The 24,469-nt window shown below is 41.9% G+C and overlaps 1 protein-coding gene across 6 annotated transcripts in view; it reads left to right on the top strand.

Annotated features, from left to right (window-relative positions):
• The window catches only part of kcnn1a (potassium intermediate/small conductance calcium-activated channel, subfamily N, member 1a), a 65,438-nt gene that overhangs the window by 1,314 nt on the left and 39,655 nt on the right, over positions 1-24,469 (top strand). The window contains exon 1 of one of the 6 annotated variants that reach the window (XM_055014435.1): positions 7,298-8,938. The exons of 1 other annotated variant lie outside the window; for it this stretch is intronic. In XM_055014435.1, coding sequence (XP_054870410.1) covers positions 7,685-8,938 — 1,254 coding nt within the window. In that variant the 5' untranslated portion in view covers positions 7,298-7,684. Of the gene's footprint in view, positions 1-7,297; positions 8,939-13,996; positions 14,150-15,497; positions 15,642-24,469 lie in introns of those variants that run through there. 4 more of the 6 variants (XM_055014436.1, XM_023267649.3, XM_055014437.1 and 1 more) reach the window with 4 other exon arrangements.

Raw genomic sequence — 24,469 nt, 5'->3', positions numbered from 1 at the left:
AAGCTAATGAGTCTCATGTGGAGACTTCAAAGGCAGCCGTTGTTACATTTAGATGAAGATTTTAGCTTTTTTTTACTTCTGTGCTGGCTGACAATGATATACCGTGTTTCCTTCTGTTGTCATTCATAATGTTATAATTAAAAACCTGAGCAAATCTAATATTACAGTAAATTAATAGCCCTTGTGCGAGGAGGAAACAACCATTACAAGGTGGCGGCTTCCTCGTGTGTTGGGGGTGTTATGTGTGGACCAAGGTGACTAATTGCCCTCCTCTTCATCCTCTGAGATGGATGACAACGCTCACCCCTCTGCTGCTCTCTGCTCGTGGCCATGTGTTAGGATTACTCAGGATGCTCCTTCAGCATCCCCTTATTCAGTTCCTTAAATGGGATCTCATCTCACCTCATCTCATCTCGGATGTTACCTGGCATGCCCGTGCATTACAGCTGCTGCCTGCATGGGCCACTTTATCACTCCTCGCTCCTTGGCTTCGTTTGTGGCAGTAATAGAAAACACTTCATCACAGTAGTCTGCCTTGCAGGACTTTCCACGCTTTTATGGGATGGTGGGATGCAAACATGTCAGCGGATATTTAACAATGACTCCACCTGCCTCCTTTCTGACTGATGGCGAAGCTGCTTAGTCATTTGAGTACCGGAGCAAATCTAACTAATGATCTTAGCTGTCAGAGATAAATTCCACCATTGGGCACAGGGCCCTGCCTCGGCCACTGGCAGCCTGTATCTCCCAGACACGCTGTCTTGAGTTGAGCCTACCCCTTGGTATCATCTCACACCGGCTGCACCGAGTGCGCGATGACGCCGCAGCCCGGGTTGAGTCACGACTCATCTCTTATCTCCAGGATCGCAGGTAGTTCATCATGTGTGCAGCGTATCAGCGTTTGCACAGGCAGGCCGCCTCGTTCCAGCTGCACCAGTCCACCTGAATATGTGTCAAATCATTCACTGGTCATAGCGCTGTAACGAGAGCTGCTGTTGTTCCTGCTGCACCAAACTCTCAGTCCTTGAGGCTTCACTCCAGCAAGTCATTGATGGGGAAGATGACAGCCATAGCGGTGACGTGCTACAAATTGACAGACTAATTCAAGATGGCTGCCTTAACCTCAGCCGTCACATATAATGGATAGTGTGCTGAGGTTCTCACTCAGGAACAGCTTTGCTTTGTCACAACACTGCTTATTTCTTTCCTTTATATATTCCTTTTGTCTATATCTATTCTGTCTTCAGAACAGCTGCCGGTTATACTAGCAACTATTGACTTGTATTTGTGTTGTAGGAGACAGAGGAGGAAAAGGTCAAACTCTCTCTAAACTAAATTTCCAAAATTCCTGAAGTTCCAACTTAACATAAGCTTTAACTCTTAAATGCAAACTGTAGATCATCTGTGATCCCAGACTGTATAACAGCCTGTGCTTTCAGTTAAGCACTCATCTATTTGGTATGTTTCAAACTATACACTACTGTTCAAAAGTTTGGGCTCACTTAGAAATGTCACATTAGAAATGTTTCAATGAAGGTAACTTAAAATTAATCAAAAATCCAGTCTAGACATTGTTAATGTGGTAAATGACTACTGTAGCTGGAAACTACTGATTTTTAATGGAATAACTCCATAGGGGTACAGAGGAACATTTCCAGCAACCATCACTCCTGTGTTCTAATGCTACATTGTGTTAGCTAATGGTGTTGAAAGGCTAATTAATGATTAGAAAACACTTGTGGAATTATGTTAGCACATGAATAAAACTGTGAGTTTCCATGGAAAACATGACATTGTCTGGGTGACCCAAAACTTTTAAATAGCAGTGTATGTTTTCAACAATGTTATGTTGTAAAAATGTCAGAAACACCCCCCCCCCAAAAAAAAAAAACCCAAAAAACCCCGCAAAAAACAGTCTTTTGCTGAACTACCTAAACCCAGACACAGTGATTCAGAAATGTGTCTGTTTGCCTTTGTGTCACGGTAACATGACAGAGCTGCAGCTAATTACAGGTTTAACTTAGAGCAGGATTTTCTTTGATTTTGGAGGGTTTTGATGACAACACATCTACAAATGAAGATGTACCTGAAACTACTGATGAGTTTCAGTTTTTAAATGAAGGCTGCAGCATGAAAATGACAAAGCTTGACGCAATCCACACTGCAATAACACTGAGCATGTGACTGATGTGACTAATTTGGGATTGGTGGAGATCACTCTGACGGTATACAGTGGGCTGTGTGCAGCAGAAGACAGTATAAACATGACTCTAATCAGACTTCACTGAGAAATATTGATGAAAACACGGTTCAGATTAAAAATTGACCAAAATATACCATATATGAAGGGGTTATCTGAAAACCCAAACATCACAAACATGAAAACGAGGACATTTCCTGAGTTCATTACCAGCTAACAATAAGGATATATAAAAAACAGAGAGTCCAAACATATAGATTTGCTTGCTTTTAACACCCTCTATTCTTAGAAACTCAATTTGGATGAGAAAAAACACCGGAGGGCGATTTTTCTGTTCTCTGGCAAAAAAGACATTTAACCCTCATATTGTCCTGCGAGTCAAAATTGACCCCTTTTAAAGTTTGAAAATGTGGGGAACAAAATATTTTCACAGTGAAACTTCTGATGTCCACATTTTCAACATTTTTGGGAAATCTTTGAACATTCCTTGGTGGAAAAAAAGAAATGTTAAAAATGTTTCTTAAGAACAATCACTTAAAAATCAACCAAAATCCAGCGAATTTCGCTGGATTTTAGTTGATTTTTATGTGAATGTTCTTAAAGAAAATATTAGAAGTATTACTGATATGTATGTAATCACTTTAGATATTTTTAGGATTTTTTGGAAGATTTTTTACACATTTTTTGAAAATATTTACAAGAATTTTCTTGCCAAATTTGGGTGTTTTTTTTTTTTTAAAATTAAACTTTTAAGGGAAACTTTTAAGGAGTTATTGGAGTTTCTTCCTGAAGGTTTTGCAAATTTTCAAAAATTTTTGGAATTCTTTTGCTGAATTTTTGATTTTTTTTTTGGTGCTTGTAAATGAAGACAACAGGAGGGTTAAAGCAGGTTTAAAAGTTGTAGTTTTTTCACTGACTGTTTGAAGACAGTGACTGATCGTTCACATTTTGACCATCTTTCAACTGGATATGCAATACAGTAAATTTTCATTCTCTAATGTTTAAATAATAGCCTATTATCACTTTAGAGCTTTCCCAAAAACAACAACACAAGATCTAGCAAGGAAAAATGGTGCAACAAGTGGGATTATACTGGAAAAATTGTAAAAGTTAATTTACATTCTGAGGTACTCAGCTAACTGGCTAATGCAGTGAAAAATGCCCAACCACTGCACTGGAGCATAATTCTTGTACTAGAAGGCAAATAGTACTTTCAGCCTGTTGGGCTTGGACCAGAGGACATCTCAGGGTGTCCTATGGGGTCTGGACCAGAGGACATCTCAGGGTGTCCTATGGGGTCTGGACCAGGATGTTGGCAGTGGAATCTTTGGGTACTCTGGGTTGTGCAGTGGGGCCTCTCTGAATCAAACCTGTTCCACTGCATCCTGTTGATGCTTGATCAGAATAGGGTCTTGGAAGTTTGGAGGACAAATCAACGTCTTGGATGATTGTTATGTTCCCCAAGATGTTCCTGATGGTTTGGTGTTTTTGCGATGTGGTGGGGTGCATTTTCTTTCAGGGGGTAGACTAGTGGCATTTGAATGAGGGATTGTGCTTGTTCTGGGACAGTGTTTATTTGGATGTCAAAGTCTCATCAACACGGATGTCGAAATTCAAGGTTCTCCAGCAGAGCACTCCGTAGTACCAATATGATCAATGTTATTCACTGTCAGTGGTCGTCATGTGTTGGCTGGTTGGTGTATATACTTATAAAAGTATAAATGTGCCTTTGTCACAATGAATTACAGGCACTGGGTATCTCTATCTGGATCATTTCAACAGGGCATGGGCTTAATTACACAGCGGTGAACATTATAATCATATGAAGCTGAGCTCAAGCAAAAATACGCTACAGTTCATCATACGGCAGCAACCTTCCACCCTAAAGACATCATGAGTTCTGGTGGTAAAGAGACAGTCTAACTAGGAGATAGACTCCACTTCAAACCCACATCCAGCCACTTGTGTGAGTCACAGTCAGTGTAAGTCACACCTGTCAGTTTAAACCTGTAAACGTAAAACTGTTCACATTAATATTCATTTAAACCTAGCGGATACTTTACCCAACACACAGCGAAGCGTCAAGAACAATAAAGCAGCACAGCTATCTGCAGCATCGGAGATTATGAGACATGTATGACTTATCTTTCAGTGTAGATGATTCTGTGTGGAGATAATAGGCTAATCTCTACCTGTGTGTAATTATTTTTCGGTTTACTTCACAGCACAACACATTTTCTGCCTTTTTCTTCTTTTCAATTGAACTCTTTTGATCCATTCTGTGATGGCGCACCTGCTGTTTTTAGATATCTCTCTCTCTCTACTGTTTCCCTCATACACATCCACACACACTATCAGTTTCTGCCTCTGTCTTTCTCTCACGCACACACAAATTCTTACACATCTCTCTGCTTCACCCTGGTCGGTTTTCTCTTTCTCTGTAATTACAGGCTTCTTATCTACTTCCTATGTTACGTGCTGCAGCCATTGGCCTCCTCCATGTTTCCTCCTCTACCATTTTAGTGTCACAGATCTTCCGCTGCTTCTCCCTGCAGCGTCCAACAGAGATGCACAATATGCTTTTTAACATGGCTGGACTGAACAAGGGAGGAGGAGAAAGAGGGGGAAAAAGCAGCAAGACAGAGAGAAAATGTGGGCTTCGGCGAACTTGGCCGGTCGGTTGTTGAATGCGTGTTTGTGTGTCTCCAGGAGTTGTAAAGTTTGATTTAATTATTCATGTGGAAGCAGTAACATTGCTTCCCAAACTAGCAAATGAAACTCCATCTTGCCAAGCAACTCACACAGGTCACAGCGACCAATTACTTAATGAAAATGATCAGGTTTCTAATGCAGCCTTGGCCGCGGCTCTACTCCAGATTCCTGCAGTACTTTACGTAGCTATAAAACAGAATGTACACCACAGCTTTCTTCCAGTGGTTAGGTAAAGTGTGCCACCGCTGCAGTCTTTAGGCCCATCAAAAACTCCAAATGGCTGAGCCAGCTTTAAGGAAAGGATTATTACTTATTAAGAATGGCTAATGTATGATGTAAAAGTTGGCTCCGGCTCCATCTCTATCCCTTCCTGTCTCTCTGGCTCAAACTCAACTTCTCTCTCTTGCACTAAAATTCAGCGTTTGCCTTATTTATGCCTTTATTTTTCCACATATCAGCCCATTCTTAGAGAGTAAAACTGATGAAAAACTCATCTTGAATGCAGCATGTCCAAACATTGAAAGAGTCATTGGTCATTCAATACCGACTGTAAAGGGAACAAACTCCTTAGACCTTGGTCAATGAAAAAATGCACTTTGAAGATTTATGTCTGAATATATAGTGAACATGTACACAGGAATAGAAAATGCATCCACCTGCTCAGGTAGTATTTCATATTTACCCCACAGACACTAATGTAAAGTAACCAACCGTAAACCCAAGAAGGCAGACTTGAAGATATTTAAGTTTTCAATAGAACAAAATTAAAATAATGTAAAGTATCCTCACCAGACGTGTGACTCCAGGAGCAGTTAGGAAAAGGTTACATATGAGCGTATCACTCCAGTGCTGTCCTCTCTGCACTGCTACCTGTTCAGGTTAGAGCAGACTTTAATGTGCTACTGCTAACATACAAAATTGTAAATGGAATTGCTCCATTGTACCTGTCAAATCTGGTGAACCCGTATGTCCCCACTCGTGTTTTGCGTTCCCAGGGGACTGGACTTCTGAGTGTCCCAAAGGTCCGTAGAAAGACGGTTGGGGAACGGGCTTTTTCTTTATCTGCACCAATGTTGTGGAACAGTCTACCTGTTGAAATCAGGCAGGCATCTTCCATTGATGTATTTAAAACAAAGCTGAAGACCCACTTGTTTACTGCTACATATGAATCTTAAATTGTTTGTTTTACTGATGTTCTTTTTATTGTTTCAGTATGTTTGTATATGTCGCCTTGATATGATGCCTTGGTGGGAATATCTCCTATTAATTACTCTTTAGAGTTCAGGCTCAAGATAAAGACCAATCAGGCTTCTATTGTTTTAGCTGCAATGCTGCAGAACAAATATAGCCATGTCTTATTTTAAACCATGTATGCCTCGGTTGTCTTTCATGCTATTCTATTTTATGTGTCCCTGTGAAGCGTGTGGCTTTGAAAGGTGCTCTAGAAAGAAAGTTGCCTCACTTAGCCTACTTAGAAAGCGATTAGGTCTGTTTTAAAGTTCAGCCAAAGCAACAAGAAGTTAAAACTTAGGGGTTAAAATCACCCTTTTTGTGTCACTTTTTTCCCCTCCAACAGTTCAGTAAGGCATCATTGCAGTACAGAGGGGGGATTTTACATTTGGTGCACACCTTTTCAGTCTTTATCCACGTTGCAAATATGAGTAATACTTTTTTCACTGTGCATTTGTGAGGATTTCTGTGTAGATTCTGAGTCATCCAGGTCATTGTAATCTTAGAGAAGGTTTTACTGAATCACCTAGAATATGTTTAGATGAGACTTTATTGAGGAAAAATCTGAATTTATCATTGTGATCCAAGTTCTGGTGCGCAGTTGTCCATCCTCTGGCGACTTGACACCACAATAGAATCTATTTTAGTGATGCGTATTCTAACTCCTTCAGCAGCAGTGCCTTCTGCGCCCAGCCTCCCTCTTTCTCCCTCTTCCTCTCTCTCTCTCTCTCTCTCTCTGTCTCCATCTAGCCGCTTCCCTGCCTGCTGTGACAGTATAAAGCCTTTACCATGTTGTACCGGGAGCATGCAACAACGGCGGATCACATGCAGAGCTCTGCAGCCCTGCATGCAGCACCCATTCTAAATATTTCTGCCTGGTAATACAAAACCAGGCAAATCAATTATTAAATACTATACTGCAAGGCTCATGTTGTACTATGAAGTGCTGCTTCCACTTGATTCCTGATGGTTTTACGTTTCCCCTTGGTTAAAAAGTGGGAATGAAATAGATATCAGAGAGAATGAATTTGCTGCAGCTGACACTTTATGGGCACCCAGCATGCAGGGGAGGCATGAATCTAGAGTTGGTGATCAACTATAGAGGATGTATCCGGGTAAAGCATCATGTTTGACAGGCCCAGGGATGTGTTTGGGTGACGTAGCAGTAAAAGTGATTTCTGATTATGCAGGGTGGTTATGGCAACATTGACAAACTGGATGTATTAGGTCCGCAGTGGGTTAGGATGATCGACCATGTGAGCGGGGTTTAAACACCCTGCTGCGTCTCCACGGTGCCATTCTGGTAACATCCTAACAGCCTTAAGTGATCGATCCGCTGCAACCTGTGCGCATGGCAGGCAACGCACCGATATTGAGTCGAAGGCGGTGTTTTGGCTGTACGGTGACGTTTTAAGGCAGGTCCTGGTCAAACCTACCAATGATACAAGTCGGTCCTATTCTGCTGGGACTGATCGCAATGAACGGGTGTCGGAGCTCTGCACGGCAAAGGAGCAACCACAGCGAGACGAGGCGATCAAGGGGATGCGGCATCGGTACGCGGGAGCTGTCCATCAGCACCAGATCCCCGACGACAAGCACGGAAACAGCAAGCAGAACCGAGACCAAGTCGCTCCTGTTTTCAGCCTGCCGCCCCCGCCCTCTTCTCACCACCGAGACCGCACTTCGACCACCGCCGCGCACCGCCAGAGCCTCCAGGAGCTGCCGTGTCTGAGCCAGCCCACTCGGAGACCCGTTCACAGCGGAGACCCTCTACCTCTGGCGAGCTACGACACCAGCCAGCGACCTTCACACCGAGCCGGTGAACCCAGCACCGGGAAGCCGGCGCACCTGCAGCAGGATCCCTGGGCCCCGGCCGGCTCCCACCAGCAGCCGCCGCCGCCGCAGTCGGAGAAGCAGCCTGTTTTTCCGAGCTGCCACTGCAGTTTTTCAGAGCAGGAGGCGAGCTTTTCTCCAAACCAGCCCCATCCTGTCGATCCTCTCCCACCGCAGCCCTCCCCACCTTTTCCGCCGCCAATACCGCCGCCACCAACGTCGTCCTCCTCCTCTCTGCTCTTTTCCCGGGAATCTAAAAGAGGGGATCGTCTCCGAAGGAGTGCCAATAATTACCAACAGGCAAGCATCGTGGAACGCTGCAGGGGAGGAGGAGGAGCAGGAGGGCACCGAGACCACAGGCAGTTGTTGCAGCAACAGCAACAGCAGCAGCAACAGCAACACTGTCATTTAAGACTCCAACAGAGGGACCCCTCCCCTGAAGGAATCCGGGTAAACTCACAGAAAGGGCGCTCTTTAAATGTATGTGAGTCAACCGAGGCTAGGAGAGCATTCGAGTCTCAGACTCAGGAGCTGCAGCAGCAGCAGCAGCAACAGATCCCACAATTACGAGCGCAGCAACAGCTGCTGGTGGGGAGCAGCTTGCCTATCAACTACTGCGCCAGCGGCTCGGGAGAGCTATGTAGGACTCACCAGGCTCCACTGCTGCAACAGCAAGAGCAGCAGCAGCAGCGGCAGCGGCAGCAGCAAGGCGCACTGGGGCTCTGTCCCCAGCGTCCGCAGCACTGTGAACAAGACCGCAATAAGTCTGGGAGGATCACCGCGCAAGGCGACCACCGCGACTCCCGCGTAACCGCCCCGGTAACACAACAGGCATACGCGGGGAACTCGTCTGCGACTGGCAGCAACAGCAGCAAAGACAGCCCCAACTACGGCTCCAGCTATCACCTGTGGCCAGAGAGCCCGCATAAAGGAGAGGAGAGGATACGCATCGACCTAAATAAGGTAAATTCCTCACCTTTTCCTCACGCGATTGCGGCTCTAATTAACCTCTAGTGACAAAAAACAAAGTGGCCTTAACGTTTTCACTCAATGACCACGCCTGTCATATGATTTTGATAGAGCACATTCGCCTCTGTCTGTGTGTGTGTGTGTGTGTGTGTGTGTGCGGTGCGTGCGCGCTCAGTGTATGTGTGCGTACGCAAACGGATTTGAAGCGTCATTCAGTTTTCAGGCAGCTGTGCCAGGATGCGCCGATGTAACTACCGTGCATGTAACACAACGTGTGGTGTTTTCTTATCTAACCCGCTTCATTTTGGTCACACAAGAGCGCGCAGGCACGATGGGCGGACGCACACACACACACACGGTTGCGCGCACACACACCTGTTCCATGTTGCGGTGTTGTTTTAGGTAACCTGCTGGAAATGTGTTCAAATGACGCTCCCCGGCAGCTGAATTAGAAACAAAGCGTTTGTTGTCTCCACAGAGCAGAGGGGGATAGATGTCTGAGCGGGGGAATTTTAATACTGTGCGCTTCCAGACACAAGATGGTTTTGCTTTATTTCATTAGGCCTGTACCTGGCAGTGAGAGCGCCTAACTCACTGTACAGCAGTGCGCTGCATGTTCCCTGCACAACACACAACAAGCACCACATGCAGGGCGATAAAAGAGTATTTTGTGGCAATAAAACCCTCAAAGATTCCCATGAAAACAAGGAAGCAAACATGTTGATGAGATGAGAGAGATTCCGACTGAATGAAAACATGTTATGGAGCCTATGGGAGGGTGAAACAAGTGCACAAAAATGAAATCATCAGTGAAAGTGTGATAACAAGAGGAAAGGTGTGTGCAAGTGTGTCAGCATGAATGTGTTCAAACAGGGGAAGGAGAGACAAAGCAGGAAAAGCTGCAGTAGAAGGGAAATTGAATGTTTCAGGACTGACAGTAAGTGATGTAGGGAAGTGTTCTTGAGCATGTCATGTGCATGTGTTCGGCATTTTGTTGATAAATTAGTGAGCTGGCTGCTGTTTTGGATGCGCGAAGTTGGAGAATGAATAGTTCTGGTGTAATGCAGAAAAGGAGACGCTGGAAAACTCATATTTCTAAGTGCTACAATAGATTGTTGTTGTAAAATAAGTGCTTTTCCCACCAAATTTCTCCCCTGAGGAATCTGGTTGACAAACAGACACATCGACATATAAGTGAGAAAGTTATCATTTACTAGTTTAGTTGCCACCATTATTAGTATTTTCCCTCCCTCTGTGTTTGCTCCCGCTGCAGTCAAGGTGAAGGTTTTTTATATCACAGGACAGGACAAAAAAAAAAAAAAAAAAAAGATTGGAGGCATTGATAAGGGTGCAGCAGCATCTAAATAAGACCAGCTTTTTAAAATGCTGCGGCTGCGTTCAGGGGCTGAGGTGGCGTCGGTAGTAAAAAAAGGTGGCTCATTGAACAACCTTGACCCGACTGTTCTGAACTTGGCTCCGTTTTGGAGCATCAGCACAACACCGAATGACCTAATGGCTTTAGGGAAGCAAAACTTTTTTTTTTGCTTGAAGGTCTTGTTGGTAGAATCACAAAGTGTTGGATGTAGAGAAAGTCTATATGAAGAATAATGGGGCAGATTGTTTAGACTACCTGTTGTTCACATGTCGAATAACAAAAGGCCTTGCAACATCATATAAGAAGTAAAATGGCAGATTCTCGTCTTATTTTCTTCTAATTTACCTTCCTTTACCACATCATATAGAAGTTAAAGGTGAGATATTGTGCACCAGTTTGCAGTTAACTTCAATTAGTTTAAATGTAAATCACAAACAAGTGACCAAAACATGACATCTGTACAGAATATGAGAATGATGTGATGCTATTATCTCTGTACACCAATGAATGAAAGCTCATATTGCACTAATTATCATGTGAAAAAGTCATTATAAAGAGATAAACTGAAAAACAGTCCAAGTGAATACTCATTACCATTTACAGCAGCTGGGATTTTTACAAGCTGTAGGAATGTTATGTCTTTCTGAAATTGATATTGTACAGTTTTGGGGGGTCTTTTCCAATCTCATCTGATGGCTGTAGTGAAATTAAAAGCTGAAAAATAGCCTGAGAAGTCAGCACACAGTGAGCTTTATACACTCTTCAAAACAGCCAAAATGGCTTTATGAGTTTTGTGTAATTGTCCTCTTTATTTTGCAGCTTTCCAGCATGTAATTGGCAAAGTGGGGGGAAAGAAAGATGTTTATTTATCACATAACTCTTACATAATCCTGCTTCAGTCATGAAACTGGAAATCTGAAAGCGGAAAAAAAAAAAAAATCTTAACAGTGTTCCCGTGACAGACCGTCTAAGTATCAAACCTTTTCCACTCGCTCAGATCTGACCGTGCCAAGTATTTTGATACGGCAAGACATGCTTATCTATTCACGGAAATTTGTGGGATCGTGGTTACATCGACCGTAATGAGACAGCTCCTACCCGCGCTCCCATTTGAAATCCCTTAAACAAAACACTTGTGGCAGAACGGCCTGATAAAGTGTATACGATTACAGTATCCCACAGCACACACTGAAACTCAATAGCTAGCCCACTGGACTGATGCAAGGTAGTCCGATATTGTGTCCTGCCTCAATAACATTGTGCCTTGAAAGGCGTATTGCTGCTTCCATTGTGATAGGCTGTGTAAGTACTCTAATGCCTGCCACTTACTGCTATGGTGATATCCCCTGCAGGGACACTGTAGTACATAAACACTGGTGGATTTGCTCTCGTTTAACAAGGCTGATTTTGGAGGATACGCAGACGTGGTGTTCGGCTGAAACCTGTGATTAATCACGTTAGAGTTTGTCAGATTTAGTGCCACCCAGGGCCAGAAATAAAGAGGGTTTTTTCATAACTCTCATACTGAATAGAATGCATGTAAAGGTTAACATGAAGAGGCCACACATGGAGGTTTCTTTGCATTTTTTAATGTGACTTCTGTGTCTTGTTGGTGATTAGTGGAAACCCAGGCTTGAGGAATCCTCCCTTGTGCATTCATTGAGCATTTCAGCTGCAGCTATAACCGTTTTCTTTCATGGTAATCTGTAGATTGTTTGTACATTTAATTGAACATCGAGTAATACTAGTTCAATACACTTTTTTGGTTAAATTCAGTGAAGAACTCAGGTTTGCTGTCCGTTCTGCTTGTTCATTGAAAAAAAAATGGACACAGCTCTGCCTCTGGAAACAGGAAACAAACAAAATATCTTTGAATGATCCACACAACCAATCCTGGGTGTCCTGTGCATGAGCCTAAACGTGCACAGGACACCCAGGAATAGAAAAAGGGGCTTTTAAAACTGGCAGTAAATCTAGCAAAGCTAACTAGCTAAATATCAAACTGTCCTCAAAACCACAAACTCCACGCTTGTTTCCTTTTGGCAACTACATTAATTGTAAATTAAACAGTAGAAAATGGTGTGAAATTGGGGTGACCTTAGGTGACACCTACAGATTGTTTAGTTTTGTGGTCAAATACCAAAAAATATTCACATTTCAGCGACATGGATTAGTAGTATAAAGTAGTAAATCTAAACTGTAGATTATCAGTTACTTGGTGACTCAACCACTTGTTTAGGCGTTCAATTAAGAAGCACAGAGGATGTCTCTATTATTACTATTTTGCTTAACATTTTCTCACTTGCTTGAATAATTGTTTGGTTTGTACAATATCAGAAATCAGTTGAAAACCTACCGTTTCCTGTAACCAAAGCTGGCGTCTTGAAAAAAGCTCGCTTGGTTCAATCAACAGTCAAACCCAAATATAACTGTCAAATAAGGCAAATAAAAGCAACAGGTCCTCAACACTGAAGCTCAAAATAGAAATGCCAACATGAAAAATTTAAACAATGTGATTCTGCTTGAAAAATGACAGATGACAAGCTGATTATCAGAGTAGCTGCTTCTAAATGTTCTGATAATTCACTAATCGTTTCAGCTCTACTGCGCTCACCTGATGTTGTTTTAGAGGCTGTGCTGCATATTAACTGTTTGCTAGTTATTACATAATGCTAAACCATTCAACAAACATGTATCTTAAAGAAAGAGCAAATATATAAAGCGGACTAAGGGCTAAGAGAAGAAGAAATAAGCACATTTATAGCCTTGTGTCTTCTTTCTCTCCGACCATGTTTGTTTGTTGGCTGCAACAGGCCTGTAAGCTGCTTCTGCTGTAGTGTGTGTGTGTGTTTGTGTGTCAAACGAGCGCCAGCCCACCTTTCAGGAGAACATAAGGTTGTATGTGTCACTGCAGAATGGATGGCTTGAGAGAGGAGGAAAGCTATTACAGTAAAGCCATTTGTGCAGCTCCTGCCAAACTGCAGTCCAACATGCATATAATCACCCTGTATGATCTGGAAAGGTCAACACAGCATCTATCAAAGTGGCACTTGCAACCAACTTAGTGTCTCTTCACCGCTGTCTGGAGGATTTAGCGTGGTTGTGTTTAGTGGCGGCTGGTGTGTAAAAAGCTCCAAATAGTAGGAAGTGAATGATTTTGTGTCCCAGAAACAACACTGACTCTTAGATAGTTGGCAGTGTCGTTGCTTTTATCCATATAAAACTGCCTTTTTTTTCTCTTCTCCTCTCTGTGTTTCTTACATCCGAGATCATTTATTTTAATGGAACCCCACCAAAGCACTTGTGGTTTGTAGTTGTCTAAATTAAAGGAAAATGCTGAGGTAATTGTGCTGCTGGCTCTCCTTAAAAAAGTAGTTTGTCTTATCAGTTGTGTGTTTGTGTTGGCTCTGTAATATTGCTGAGGTAACGCTGTAGCTCAGAACAATCGATGCGGACAGATCTGCTTACAGCATTATGAATTACAAGCGCGGCTCATGCCAGGAGGAACATTATGTTGATTTAAACTTTCTCTATCGGTCATCTCTCCGCCGTTGTTACAGGGCCTCCGTTTGTTTTTCTCTCATTAGGCGTCCATGTTTCCACTGCCTTCTCTGTTCGAGTGTGTGAGGGCAGCCAACACCTGCAAAGTAAACACACCCGGCGAAACAATTAAATGTCAGACGAGGGGCAGATCCCGGCTCACATCCTCAGAATATGACGAAGGAGTGGCTTTGCTGCTGTAGATCTCTGATAACAAGTGTATGAAGAGTGGTAGGTGTGAGCTGCCGGAGCCTCTCGGTTTTGGCTGCAGCTGGCAACACACACAGGCAGTAAGTATGAACATGAAGCTCTTTTAATAATTGATTGCTGTTTTCCCTATGTTTTTTCTCTTTTTTTGTGCACTGTGTTTAAGTGCTATGCTGCTGCTCCTGCTCTGAAATAGATTTGTGTTACCATGTGTGTTGCTATGGAGAGATCAGCCTGGTATTGTGTAGCCGTCTCTCACTGGGGTATTGAGTTTGGTCAAGGAATCATGTGCAGAACAAGATTATCTTTTAGATTTACAAGTCATTTTAGCACATACAGTTTGCACACATCTACACGTCTCACACACACACACACACACACACACACACACACACACACACACACACACACACACTGATATTACTGTAAGTGGTGTTCAAATAGAGCTCCACTTGATATAGTTCATTCGCTTTGCGTTTCATTTGAGTGAGCCTGCACAAGGAGAGGTGTATTGAATTACTTGCGGTCCAGTTGAACACAAAGAGTGGAAAAGAAAGCGTGTTGGGGGTTTCCTCAGCCGCCGTGAGCCTCGCTGCTTACTTACTCCGTGAGTGGAGTCACAGCATGTTTTCACTCTGTCAGCAGTCCGTGCAATTTGTAACTTGACTGTTCGACCTCTCATGATGTTTCCCTTCTCTAATGCGTGTAGTAACTTACAGCTTCATTTAAAAAAAACAAAAAACAAACTGCGCCATGCCAAGTCCCAGCCACGGCTCTCTGCTTAATAAATGACCGCAGTTCATTTATATGGTAATTCCTGTGAGATGTTCGCCAAGTGATGCCAGGCATATAATGTATCACCACAATGCATATGCTTTATGGGTAATTAGGTTATTGATCTGAGGTTGCTCCTGCGTTCGGGCATGATCACAGCACAAAAGAGTATGTGAGTATGAGTAATGCGGCTGTAAGCAGATATTTGTCATTCATTACAAAGCTGGAGAGGCTCGGACGTACAATGATGGCTTCATACTCAGGTGTGTTTGTGCACATGCACCCTGCCACGTATCTAAGAATACTGTCAGCATGTGAGCTCACTGAGTCATTTCAATATTGCCTGCTGGCTGTTTTCAAATGCTTGTTAAACACAGCGTTTGGTCGGAGTGCAGGGTGCAGTAATGAGATGTGAGAGATGTGCGATTTCATCATACTTTGCTCACACAATCGACTAATGCTTCGCTTGCAGCCTGCCCTTGAAAATTCACGTTTGGAAAGCTTCTCTTGCCGTTGTGAAATTCCGTATGGAGAGTGTTTGCCTCGTCAATACACGTGTGTGTGTGTGTTCATTAGGAGTTCACCGCCCTGCTGCTCTCATTGGTGCTTTTTTTTTTTTTACTTCCTCATCAGGTCTTTCTACCCTCAGGTCAGAGTTTGACTGCTGAGACCCTGAGCTGCCGTACTACTTAATTTACAGCACACGGTACACCACTGCGTCCCTGTAAATCTCAATCACCAGCCTCCTCTGGCCAATGATAAATATTCAGCCAAGAACGAAAAGCCTCAGCTGATCTGCATGTAAGTCAGATGTACCCTGCCTTTAGCTGTTTATGTGAGGACTATTTGTTACCTTTATACAAACAAGAATGTTTCTGTGGGAATAAGAAAAATCGGATCCCAGCATCTAATTGGGAGGTCTCTCTGTATATGTGTGTCTAATATATGCAAATTACTGAGTGCATGTGTGTGTGCTTTGCTATCTTCAGCTATAGTGGCTCTTCTCCAACACACAAGCTTTACAAATTGAAACAGAAGACGAGTTGAATGAAGCAGCTTTTCTGCATCCTTTTCAGTCCCCCTTTGTTACCTCAAATAACCTAGCTAGAGAATATAAGGTAGGTGTATCATTGATACTCCAGCAGAAGTGTGAGGGTCTGTTGAGGTGGACGGTGCTGCAGCTGTGCAGAAACATCTGTTCTACAGGATATTTCTCTGCTATTTGTATGCATGTATATATGTTCAGCTGCATGTGTTCTGTGTATATGTGCACATTCCTTTGTACCTGTGTTTCAGGGGTTAGAGAAAGAGAGTGAGTGAATGAGTGGGTGGAAAGCTTTAGTATATCATTATCATGTGGCTGCTACAGTCGTGTCTTCAGATGGTAAAGGTCACATTAATTCTGCTGCAGCTCCTATTCATGTGGAAGATCGTCTTGTTCGGGGCTCCTCCACTGTTCTAGTCATGGCTCCATGCTTGATTTTACATTTGCAGCGAGGATACCGAATGTGTTAGTGGGATTTTTTTTTAGAGTTTTGGATGTGAATGGCATTTATACAGTACATACAGCTAAATGTGAATGCTGATTTTATTCATCAGGATTCCTTTTCGATCTGTCGCACGATGTTGACATGCTGACGTGAGGAAAACGTAGCGCCCGGTTTCCCCTCCTCGCTCTCTTCCCCCTGTGCTGCTCCCTGGTTTATGATAGTGGTTTCTATGGTGTTTGGCTCTCTGCAGTTCCTATACAGCTGCCTCCATTATCGGCCTCCCTCCGACTGTTAACCCCTTAATGGTCCAGCGGTCTGTGCGGTTCCCCTTTTGTCACTACCATTTTCTCTTTAACCCTTTCGTGAACAAAGCTGCTTCACCGTCACCAGCTCTCGGGCCTTTCTCTTTCTTTCTTTGAGAGTCCATTTTCAGTCACTTGTTTCTGCTCCCCAGCCACCTCTTCTTCTCTGTCAGACTAGGGGGAAAAAAAAGGATTTTTTAAAATAGAATCAATTTACACTAAAGGGCCCAGGGGGTATTAGAAACTGCAGCACTTAATTTCATAACCAAAAAAAAAAAAAAAAAAAATCACAGAGGGAAACTGCTCTAGCTGGAGGCTGTTAGCACAATTCCCAGAACTTTTATCTTGACTGTAGTACAGTACAGTGTGGGGTCTGGTTATGGTTCACCTACCTGAAACGAGATTATGGACAGTGCAATAAAGTACAGTAGTGTGTGTGTTACATTTTCTCTGGAAATGTCTCTTAGTGAATACAAATGTGCTGCTCTTCCAACTGGCCCCTGTTTCCCTTCACCAGAAAAAAGGGGTAGTTCATTGCCAGATAAGGATATTCAATTAGTCTGAGTCTGTGGACGACCACTGCAGCAGTCAGAGCATGCAGGAGCCGGCTGACATATGGTAAGGGCTCTCTGTTAGAGTGGAGGAGCAATGAAACCCGATATCTTCTCATTTCATCTCGTCACTGTTTCTGTAATTTTCCCACTGGAATGTCAGGCATATACTGTCTGCTTCAGTAGGTATAATTTTTCCCCCTGTTCTCAGTGGGAAAGTCTCATCTCTGGAAGGAAGATTGAAGATATCTAGGAAATGGGGTGAAAAAAAAAACCCTGAATGGTTTTCAGATTAACACGGTCTGAGACTGATTTTGTTTTTTTATTGGTGTTTGTTCCCCACATCAACAAAAAAACGCACACAGTTGGTATTCATTGGTGCTTAGAATTGCTATATATTCTGCAAAAGACTTTGGTGCTGATTCGCTTTGACCCTAAAATGGTAAAACTAAAATGACTTCCTCTGGTTCCCCATCACTCTATCTTTCTCTCACTCTCATGTCCTCCAGCCTCTCCCGTTGGCCCGTGTCCTCCTCCCATCATAAATCTCAAGCAGGATGTTTCCAGGCAACTCTCCAGTCAATCTTTACTGAGTTTGTTGTGCTATCGATCTGTCCGGTGCTATAGGTTGTCCGGGCTCCTCTTTCTGCTATTGATGTTTTTTGCCTCAGGGAAAGAAAGAAACTGCCTCAGCCTGAATTTACCGAGGACTCGTTTTAAAATGACTTACAATCACCTACAATGAAAATAGAAATTGTCAGGTGGTGGCATTTATACACTCACACTGTTGTTGGATCTCACTGTAGGGAATGTGGTTCGGTAAGAGGTGAAGGCTGGGGAATTTACTGTGGGTTATGGGGCACTTAAAGGAGGTGAGTGTAAGTATTTTAGTTTAACACCACTTTGTGCCTCAAGAGGTGATAGTGAGTCACACTAACTTCCAGTCTGCCCTCAGTCCAACACTTGTTTCTCCTCAACATCTCGGCTGCATTACATCCATACCGCTACACTACGTAGTACACCAGAAAAAGATGGCGTGTGTCAGAATATATAGTATGTCAAATGTAATATTCCTAAATTACCAGCATGTCCTACTACAGCATGCTTTTCTGGCCATTCTGACCCACGATCCTCTCCACAGTTATGTAGTATGGAAGTATAAACAAGTAGAATAGAGCTTATTTTACACTACAAACTGTGATGGTCAAAATTAAAGGCACATTATTATGACAATGTACTTGTATGCATACTGCCTTAAACACTACGCACTTTGTGAGGACAGCTGTAGTAGGTACTTGAAGAAAAAGAAAAAGTATGCAATTTGGAAATCAGCCCTCATTTCACTGAGGCTCTAAAAAACTTACATATATACTGTTTGTCAATATTATCAGAGTCAAGATTTTATGAAATGTGAAAAGCTACTATCTGGTCAATCGGCAACGATCCTCAGCAACTTTTGGCTCACTTGTCAGTATTGCTTGATTCAATGCTGAAACTCTTTGACTAAGACCATAGTAGTAAGAAAGCACCCACAGCAAAACAACATTTTAGGAATTTAATGGTGTGTTTTCACTTGTTAGTAGCTGCATTGAAGATTTGTTTTGAAATTTCCAAAGAGGATTAATACATCTGGTTTGTCTGTTTGCTACATAGAATTTTCTTAGTTTGGTAGATGTTCATGGTCATGCAGCTCATGATGAGCCAATAGTAGCCAGTACAGCTATTCTAAAGCTACATCTCCACACTCATGTATGCATGAATTTGAAGCGCATTCTTGCCAAGTACACAAAGGCTCTGATGTCAACTTTTCAACACTCTTATGTGTCTTTTCTGTGAACCTGAATATCTGAAGACTTTCCTGAGGAACTTTCCCAAAGTTTATAGTGAAGTTGTTAATATACAAGTGTGGTTGTCCTGCGACTTTATAACATGTAAATGGACGGTGCAAGGAAGAGTTCAGTGAGCCACAGCATCTGGCTACTTGTTTTTGTGGCTATTTATTGAACATTTGTAGAGCTTTGTGTGATTTCATCCAAACGTCCACGTAAGATTCACAGATATTCATGGCTTTTCTGACTCTTTGTAATTTGCTAAAGTGTACAAATACTGTAATATCACAAACATAGAATGATGAACTGAGTAGGTCTTCAAACTGCAAATATAACACCATTCCAAATGGAATTTCTTTCCTAATGTTGTTGCGTTGTTTCTGAATTTGTGTTGTCATGATGCTGTGTCCAGTTCCTCATTTTTTTTTTTTTTTTTTTTTTTTTAAACAACTTCAAGTCGTCACAAACTCTCAAGCAATACAGCAGTGATGTTAGTTGAGTCTGATGGTTTATTGCTAAGACCTTAAGGTTAAGATTGGGACTGAACTGCTAACGTAGCAAACAAATTAACTCTGTGAGTGATGTGATGCAGTTAGCTACCTTCACAAGCTAATGCTACATAGCTAACATGAGCACTAACGGCTTTTTCCTCAAAAAAAAAAACATTAGGTTTTCAACATCATAGTTTATTGTCGAAAAGACGGCCATATTAATTTGGCGCTACATCTCCTGTTGAACCAAAGGCTGGCAAGGCTAGCTCAAAGAAATTCTTATTTCTTCACTTTGTTTTGATAAATTGAGTTCAATTTTAAATATGTTAAACTAAAACACTGACTTATAGCTCCTTTAAGCTTGATAATGTCTGTGAGGAACATATTTTATGGCCTCTGTGGTCCTGCTGGGCAGTTTAATAGCCACCAGTGGAACTAATCAGGTTGGTTGGTCCTCTGGGTGCACACAAACTGCGTCACTGCATGCTTTTGTGATTTGGCGTATTTGAGAAAGTGAGTGTGTTTGTGTGTCTTCCATCCCTGACCACATACATTACTGGTCATTTTGATAAATGGGGAAAAGGACATTGGTTTGAGAGACCATTCAGGTCATAAATCATACAAAGCATTATGTTGCGTAATGTTGCACTCCTACACACACTACTGTATCCTCTCACAGGTGCTGTTACACACTACCTCTAGGACACAGCTAAAGTCAGTGGACACACAGCAATACATATAAGAGGATAACTGTGCATGTGAATCACGATGGTGAGCTCGTGTGTGACATTAATGCACGCTGAAGTGGCTGCAATCACACTCTCCTACACTTGGCAAAATTTTGTCCTCAAACGCATATATTTACACTGTTTTTCATCATTTTCTTTTACAAACATCACTGTTTCTCACACGTACAATGATATTGTTTTTCATAGCTTCCCATGCTCACACTGTTTTGGTTACTCATCCATTCACAGCTATCATTTTGCATATGCTGTAAATTATTCTTTTGTTTTACCAGCATATGCTATGGTTCCATTTCATTCACACAATACAGTGTTTCTGTCGTATGAATAATATTCCCCTTATGCCTCCAAGCCACTCATGTATGAATTACAAATGTGTAAGACTGATTTGCTTTTCCTGGAAGCTATGCCTTGAGTGAGGAGTCTTCTAGTTAAGCAGTTTGTTGCTGGTTCAAGAAAACTTAGCAGTTCAGCCCTCATTTATGCATCTGCAATTTATGCCTCTAAATTAGGATTTCCAATATTTGAAACCTGCAAGTCATTAAGTACATTTTGAATGTGGCTCATATTAAAATCCACATTTCATGTAATATGTCACGTGTGATTTTATTTTTGACTGTACAGTGAATATTAGAAGAAATAAACCAACTAAAATAATTTGGATAAGTGAAGGTCTGTTGTAGCTGTAGGAATAAATGAAATGGCTAAGGATAAATTCAGCTGCACTCAAAAGTAGTTTTACTGTCAAGAGTAATGTTAGCTTCAGATTCAAAAGTGGCTAAAATGCAGCTGAACCTCAGCCTTAATATTAAAGCCTCAAACTAAGTTAAATCCATATTTAAAAGTGAAGAATTTATAAAGCAGTGTGCTTCCCTGTCCTTCCTGAGGTCCCAAGCACATAAAAACATCTCTGGCCTTAAGCATCTGCCCTGGAGGATGCTGTTGCTGCTGTCATGTCGATCTGCTCCTGGGTACTTCTTTTGTTGTCTGGTTTCTTTTGTTGGCTGAGCTTATTCACTGGGGATATTGGAACTTCTGTTCAGAATGCTGCTGAGTGTTACAGGCTGAAGTTTTTTTTTCCTTTGGATGAAGCTTAATTTTGGAGAACTTTTTTTTGTATCAATCGGTCTCAAGTGTTCAACTCTTGCTCCGTGGTTCATGCAGCTGAGCCACTCAGGGTTAGGTTTCCGGTGACACTTTTTTGGGCCCCATACTGATTTAGTGTGTTGTGGTTGGTGTTAGGGTTAGGGTTAGTAGGGTTATTAGGGTTTGGGTTAGGATTTAGGGCTAGAGTTAGCGTTAACCCTCATGCTGCTGTCACACTTATTGCTAATCTAAACTGGAGCTGAAACAAATGACTTCTTCTGTTGATTATTCTATCCACTTCTTTGCTGAATAGCTAATTAATCAAAACTACTAATTCTCCTCCAAAAAAGCAAAATGACCATTTATTTTCAGGTTCTTTTTGTTTTGACAAACTAAAGGTCATGCAGCAAACTCTGCAATGTATATAAAGGTTGACTTAATAATGATAATAAAGAGCAAAACTTTACAGTTAAATTACAAAACTCCAACATGATAACAATAAATTTGAAAAAGGGCTTATTTAAGTCAGTGCAACTCCAAAAGAAATTAAAATTTCTATTAAAACTCTGAATAAAGTAAAAAAGTTTGGTTATATTTTCAGCTAGTTTGCAAGTACTCGTCTCCCTTTTGTGTAATTGTTCTCTGACCGTGGTCGCAGCTTCCAATGCTTTGATTATATAACTAACTTTACTGTTTTTTTGCGTTGAATGTGTCGGACTATGTCGATCTATTGAAAGTTTGGCTGTTAGAAAGTGCAGAGAATGTGAACACAGAGAGCAGGAGGCTCTGCCCTGAATAACATTGGTGAGTTTTATCTTCAGGTTTTTGTGCATCTTGCTCATGCTGATGTGATATTTCATTGATTGTCTGCACAGTTTACAAACCGCCTTTTTGTTCTGTCATAATCTCAAATACTCTCATACTTTTGCAGTCTCAGGTCTAGACATTTCCATTGAACTGAGTTGGATGCTGCTGCCGCTGCCATTGTCTAAAACTGTAGCACGAGCTGCAGCTGACTAAGGACTGGAGCCAAAAACCACTGATGACATGACTCAACAATTACACAGTGATACTGACAAAAGAAACATGACCTAACGTCCAAAAAAAATTAAAATGCTGATGTTTGGGCATTTTCAGCATTGATGTCACTAATTATGCTGATTCTAACTACTGCAGTTGAGAAGAAGGTGTCTTCTTCAAGCTAATAATTAACTAATTATTATATTGCACCCTAACCCTACTTTGTCAAGGTGCTTTAAGGGGAGTGGTAAAGCAGGTGTTCACTAGATATTATATCCCTCTGGGGACTCGGTCACGTTTCCGGTGGGCTTGCCGTCCCTCACGCTGGTGATTCCTGTTGGTGACCAGCTGATGTGCTTAAGCTGTCAGTGTTCTGCTCGTTCTTTTCCTTCATGTCTGCCCTCACCGCTCATCTGAAAGCCATACCTCCGCCTGTTGCCACTGCTGACAGCATTTCAAAAGCTCCACCCAAACATCCTCCTGTAGGCCCCGAGTGCTGTTTTCCCTTTGGGGAAATTTAATATCATCGCTCTCCTCTTCCTGCCGAGTCGAGCTTGATGTTTCCTTCAGGGGAGCGACAAGGTCAAAGCCTCAACACTAAACATTAATACTCACTGAACTTACAACTGTACAATTTTGCTTACAGTTTATTGTGGTTTACAAATAGTATGAGTTGCTGAAATACAGCATTTAAAACTTGAACAGACTTACGATGTCTGGAGGGAAAAAGAATATTCATATTTTTCATTTATTTTGCATTTATTTTATGTTGATATTTTCCTGAAAAATATGTACCTCCCCCAAAACTACTGAGCAAATAAAAATACAAGAAAATATGTTCATCTTTCAAAAACAACTAGAGACAGTAAAACAGTATGCATGAGCTCAGAGAGGGTCAAAATTTACCTTAATTTTCCTCTCAATTAACCTATATATGAAATACAAAGTGTTTAAAAATAAATTAATGTAGTGAAAGCAAGAAATAATGAGTCTGTTATGGGAGATAAAGTATGATCTGTGGCCAAACCTGCTCTCATACACCTCAGTGTGTGTGGGAATGTGTCAAAGACTGGATCTGGATCTTTATGAGGGTTTATCAGCACAGATCCTGCATCAATCAAGCAGTCGGGCATAATGAGAGTCTATAGAGGCGAATGAGGCAATACTGTTGATTAGTTGAAATGGAGGATGCTTTAGAGAGCTGATTAGTGCAACACTGGATGCTCTTATAGTCCCGTTTTCATGTACGATCTCAAGGACCATGTTTAATGGAGGCAGTCTCACATAAACATCAACATGAACAACATCAGATGGGAGATTTTCACCTTCAGCTATATACCGTACCATCATCCATCTAGCCTGGAACAAGTGCAGTTCTTTCACTCTATTCCAAATCGGACTGATAACAGATATTTGTTTGCTGGACTTCAACATAGTTAATTTTCTCACATTTTCCATATTCCTTAAAAAAAATTTCGGTCATGGAAATAAAACTGGAACCAAACAAGAACTGCAAATTCTTCGTAACTGTGATGAAATAGCACCTAATGTAACCATGCCTATTAGGGCTTTAAAAATACAATTAAATACACTTTTATCGATTTCTTTCTAAATATTTAGTCTGCTCACAATGACACAACACATACTTCCATCTACAATGCTTTCTTATACATCTACAGCACTTCACCTCATCCACCGCTGTCATTTTTGAGTAGTTTTGACCAGTCATACCAAGCTTTGAGTGGTCTTAAAGACAATTTTCTTTGAGAATCCATCTTTGTTTAAGTGACATTTAGTAGTTTCCAGAACATTCCTCAGCAGTGAGTGATGCAGATGTCCTCATTTCACTCATTTAATGACCACATTTTTAATATTACAGTTGCTTCATTAGACAGCACCACCATAATTCAACAATCATGTGGAGAGATTGATGCAAGTCCATTTTTGTCCAGAGTTTGCTTGCGGTGATGGAGTGACGGATCGGCTTTAATGGACGTGTTGTATATTAAGGAGTCTTTCCTTCAGATTACTATAAATCACTCTGACGCCGCAGTCGCCTCCCTCAGACAAAACTGAGCCGACTGCACCTCTAGCACCCTTCATCCTCTCAGGAG

Source organism: Amphiprion ocellaris, chromosome 10 (assembly GCF_022539595.1).
Source record: "Amphiprion ocellaris isolate individual 3 ecotype Okinawa chromosome 10, ASM2253959v1, whole genome shotgun sequence".
In the NCBI taxonomy this organism is placed as follows: domain Eukaryota; kingdom Metazoa; phylum Chordata; class Actinopteri; family Pomacentridae; genus Amphiprion; species Amphiprion ocellaris.
Note: the sequence above shows the minus strand (reverse complement) of the source record. Positions and strands in the feature narration are given on the sequence as shown.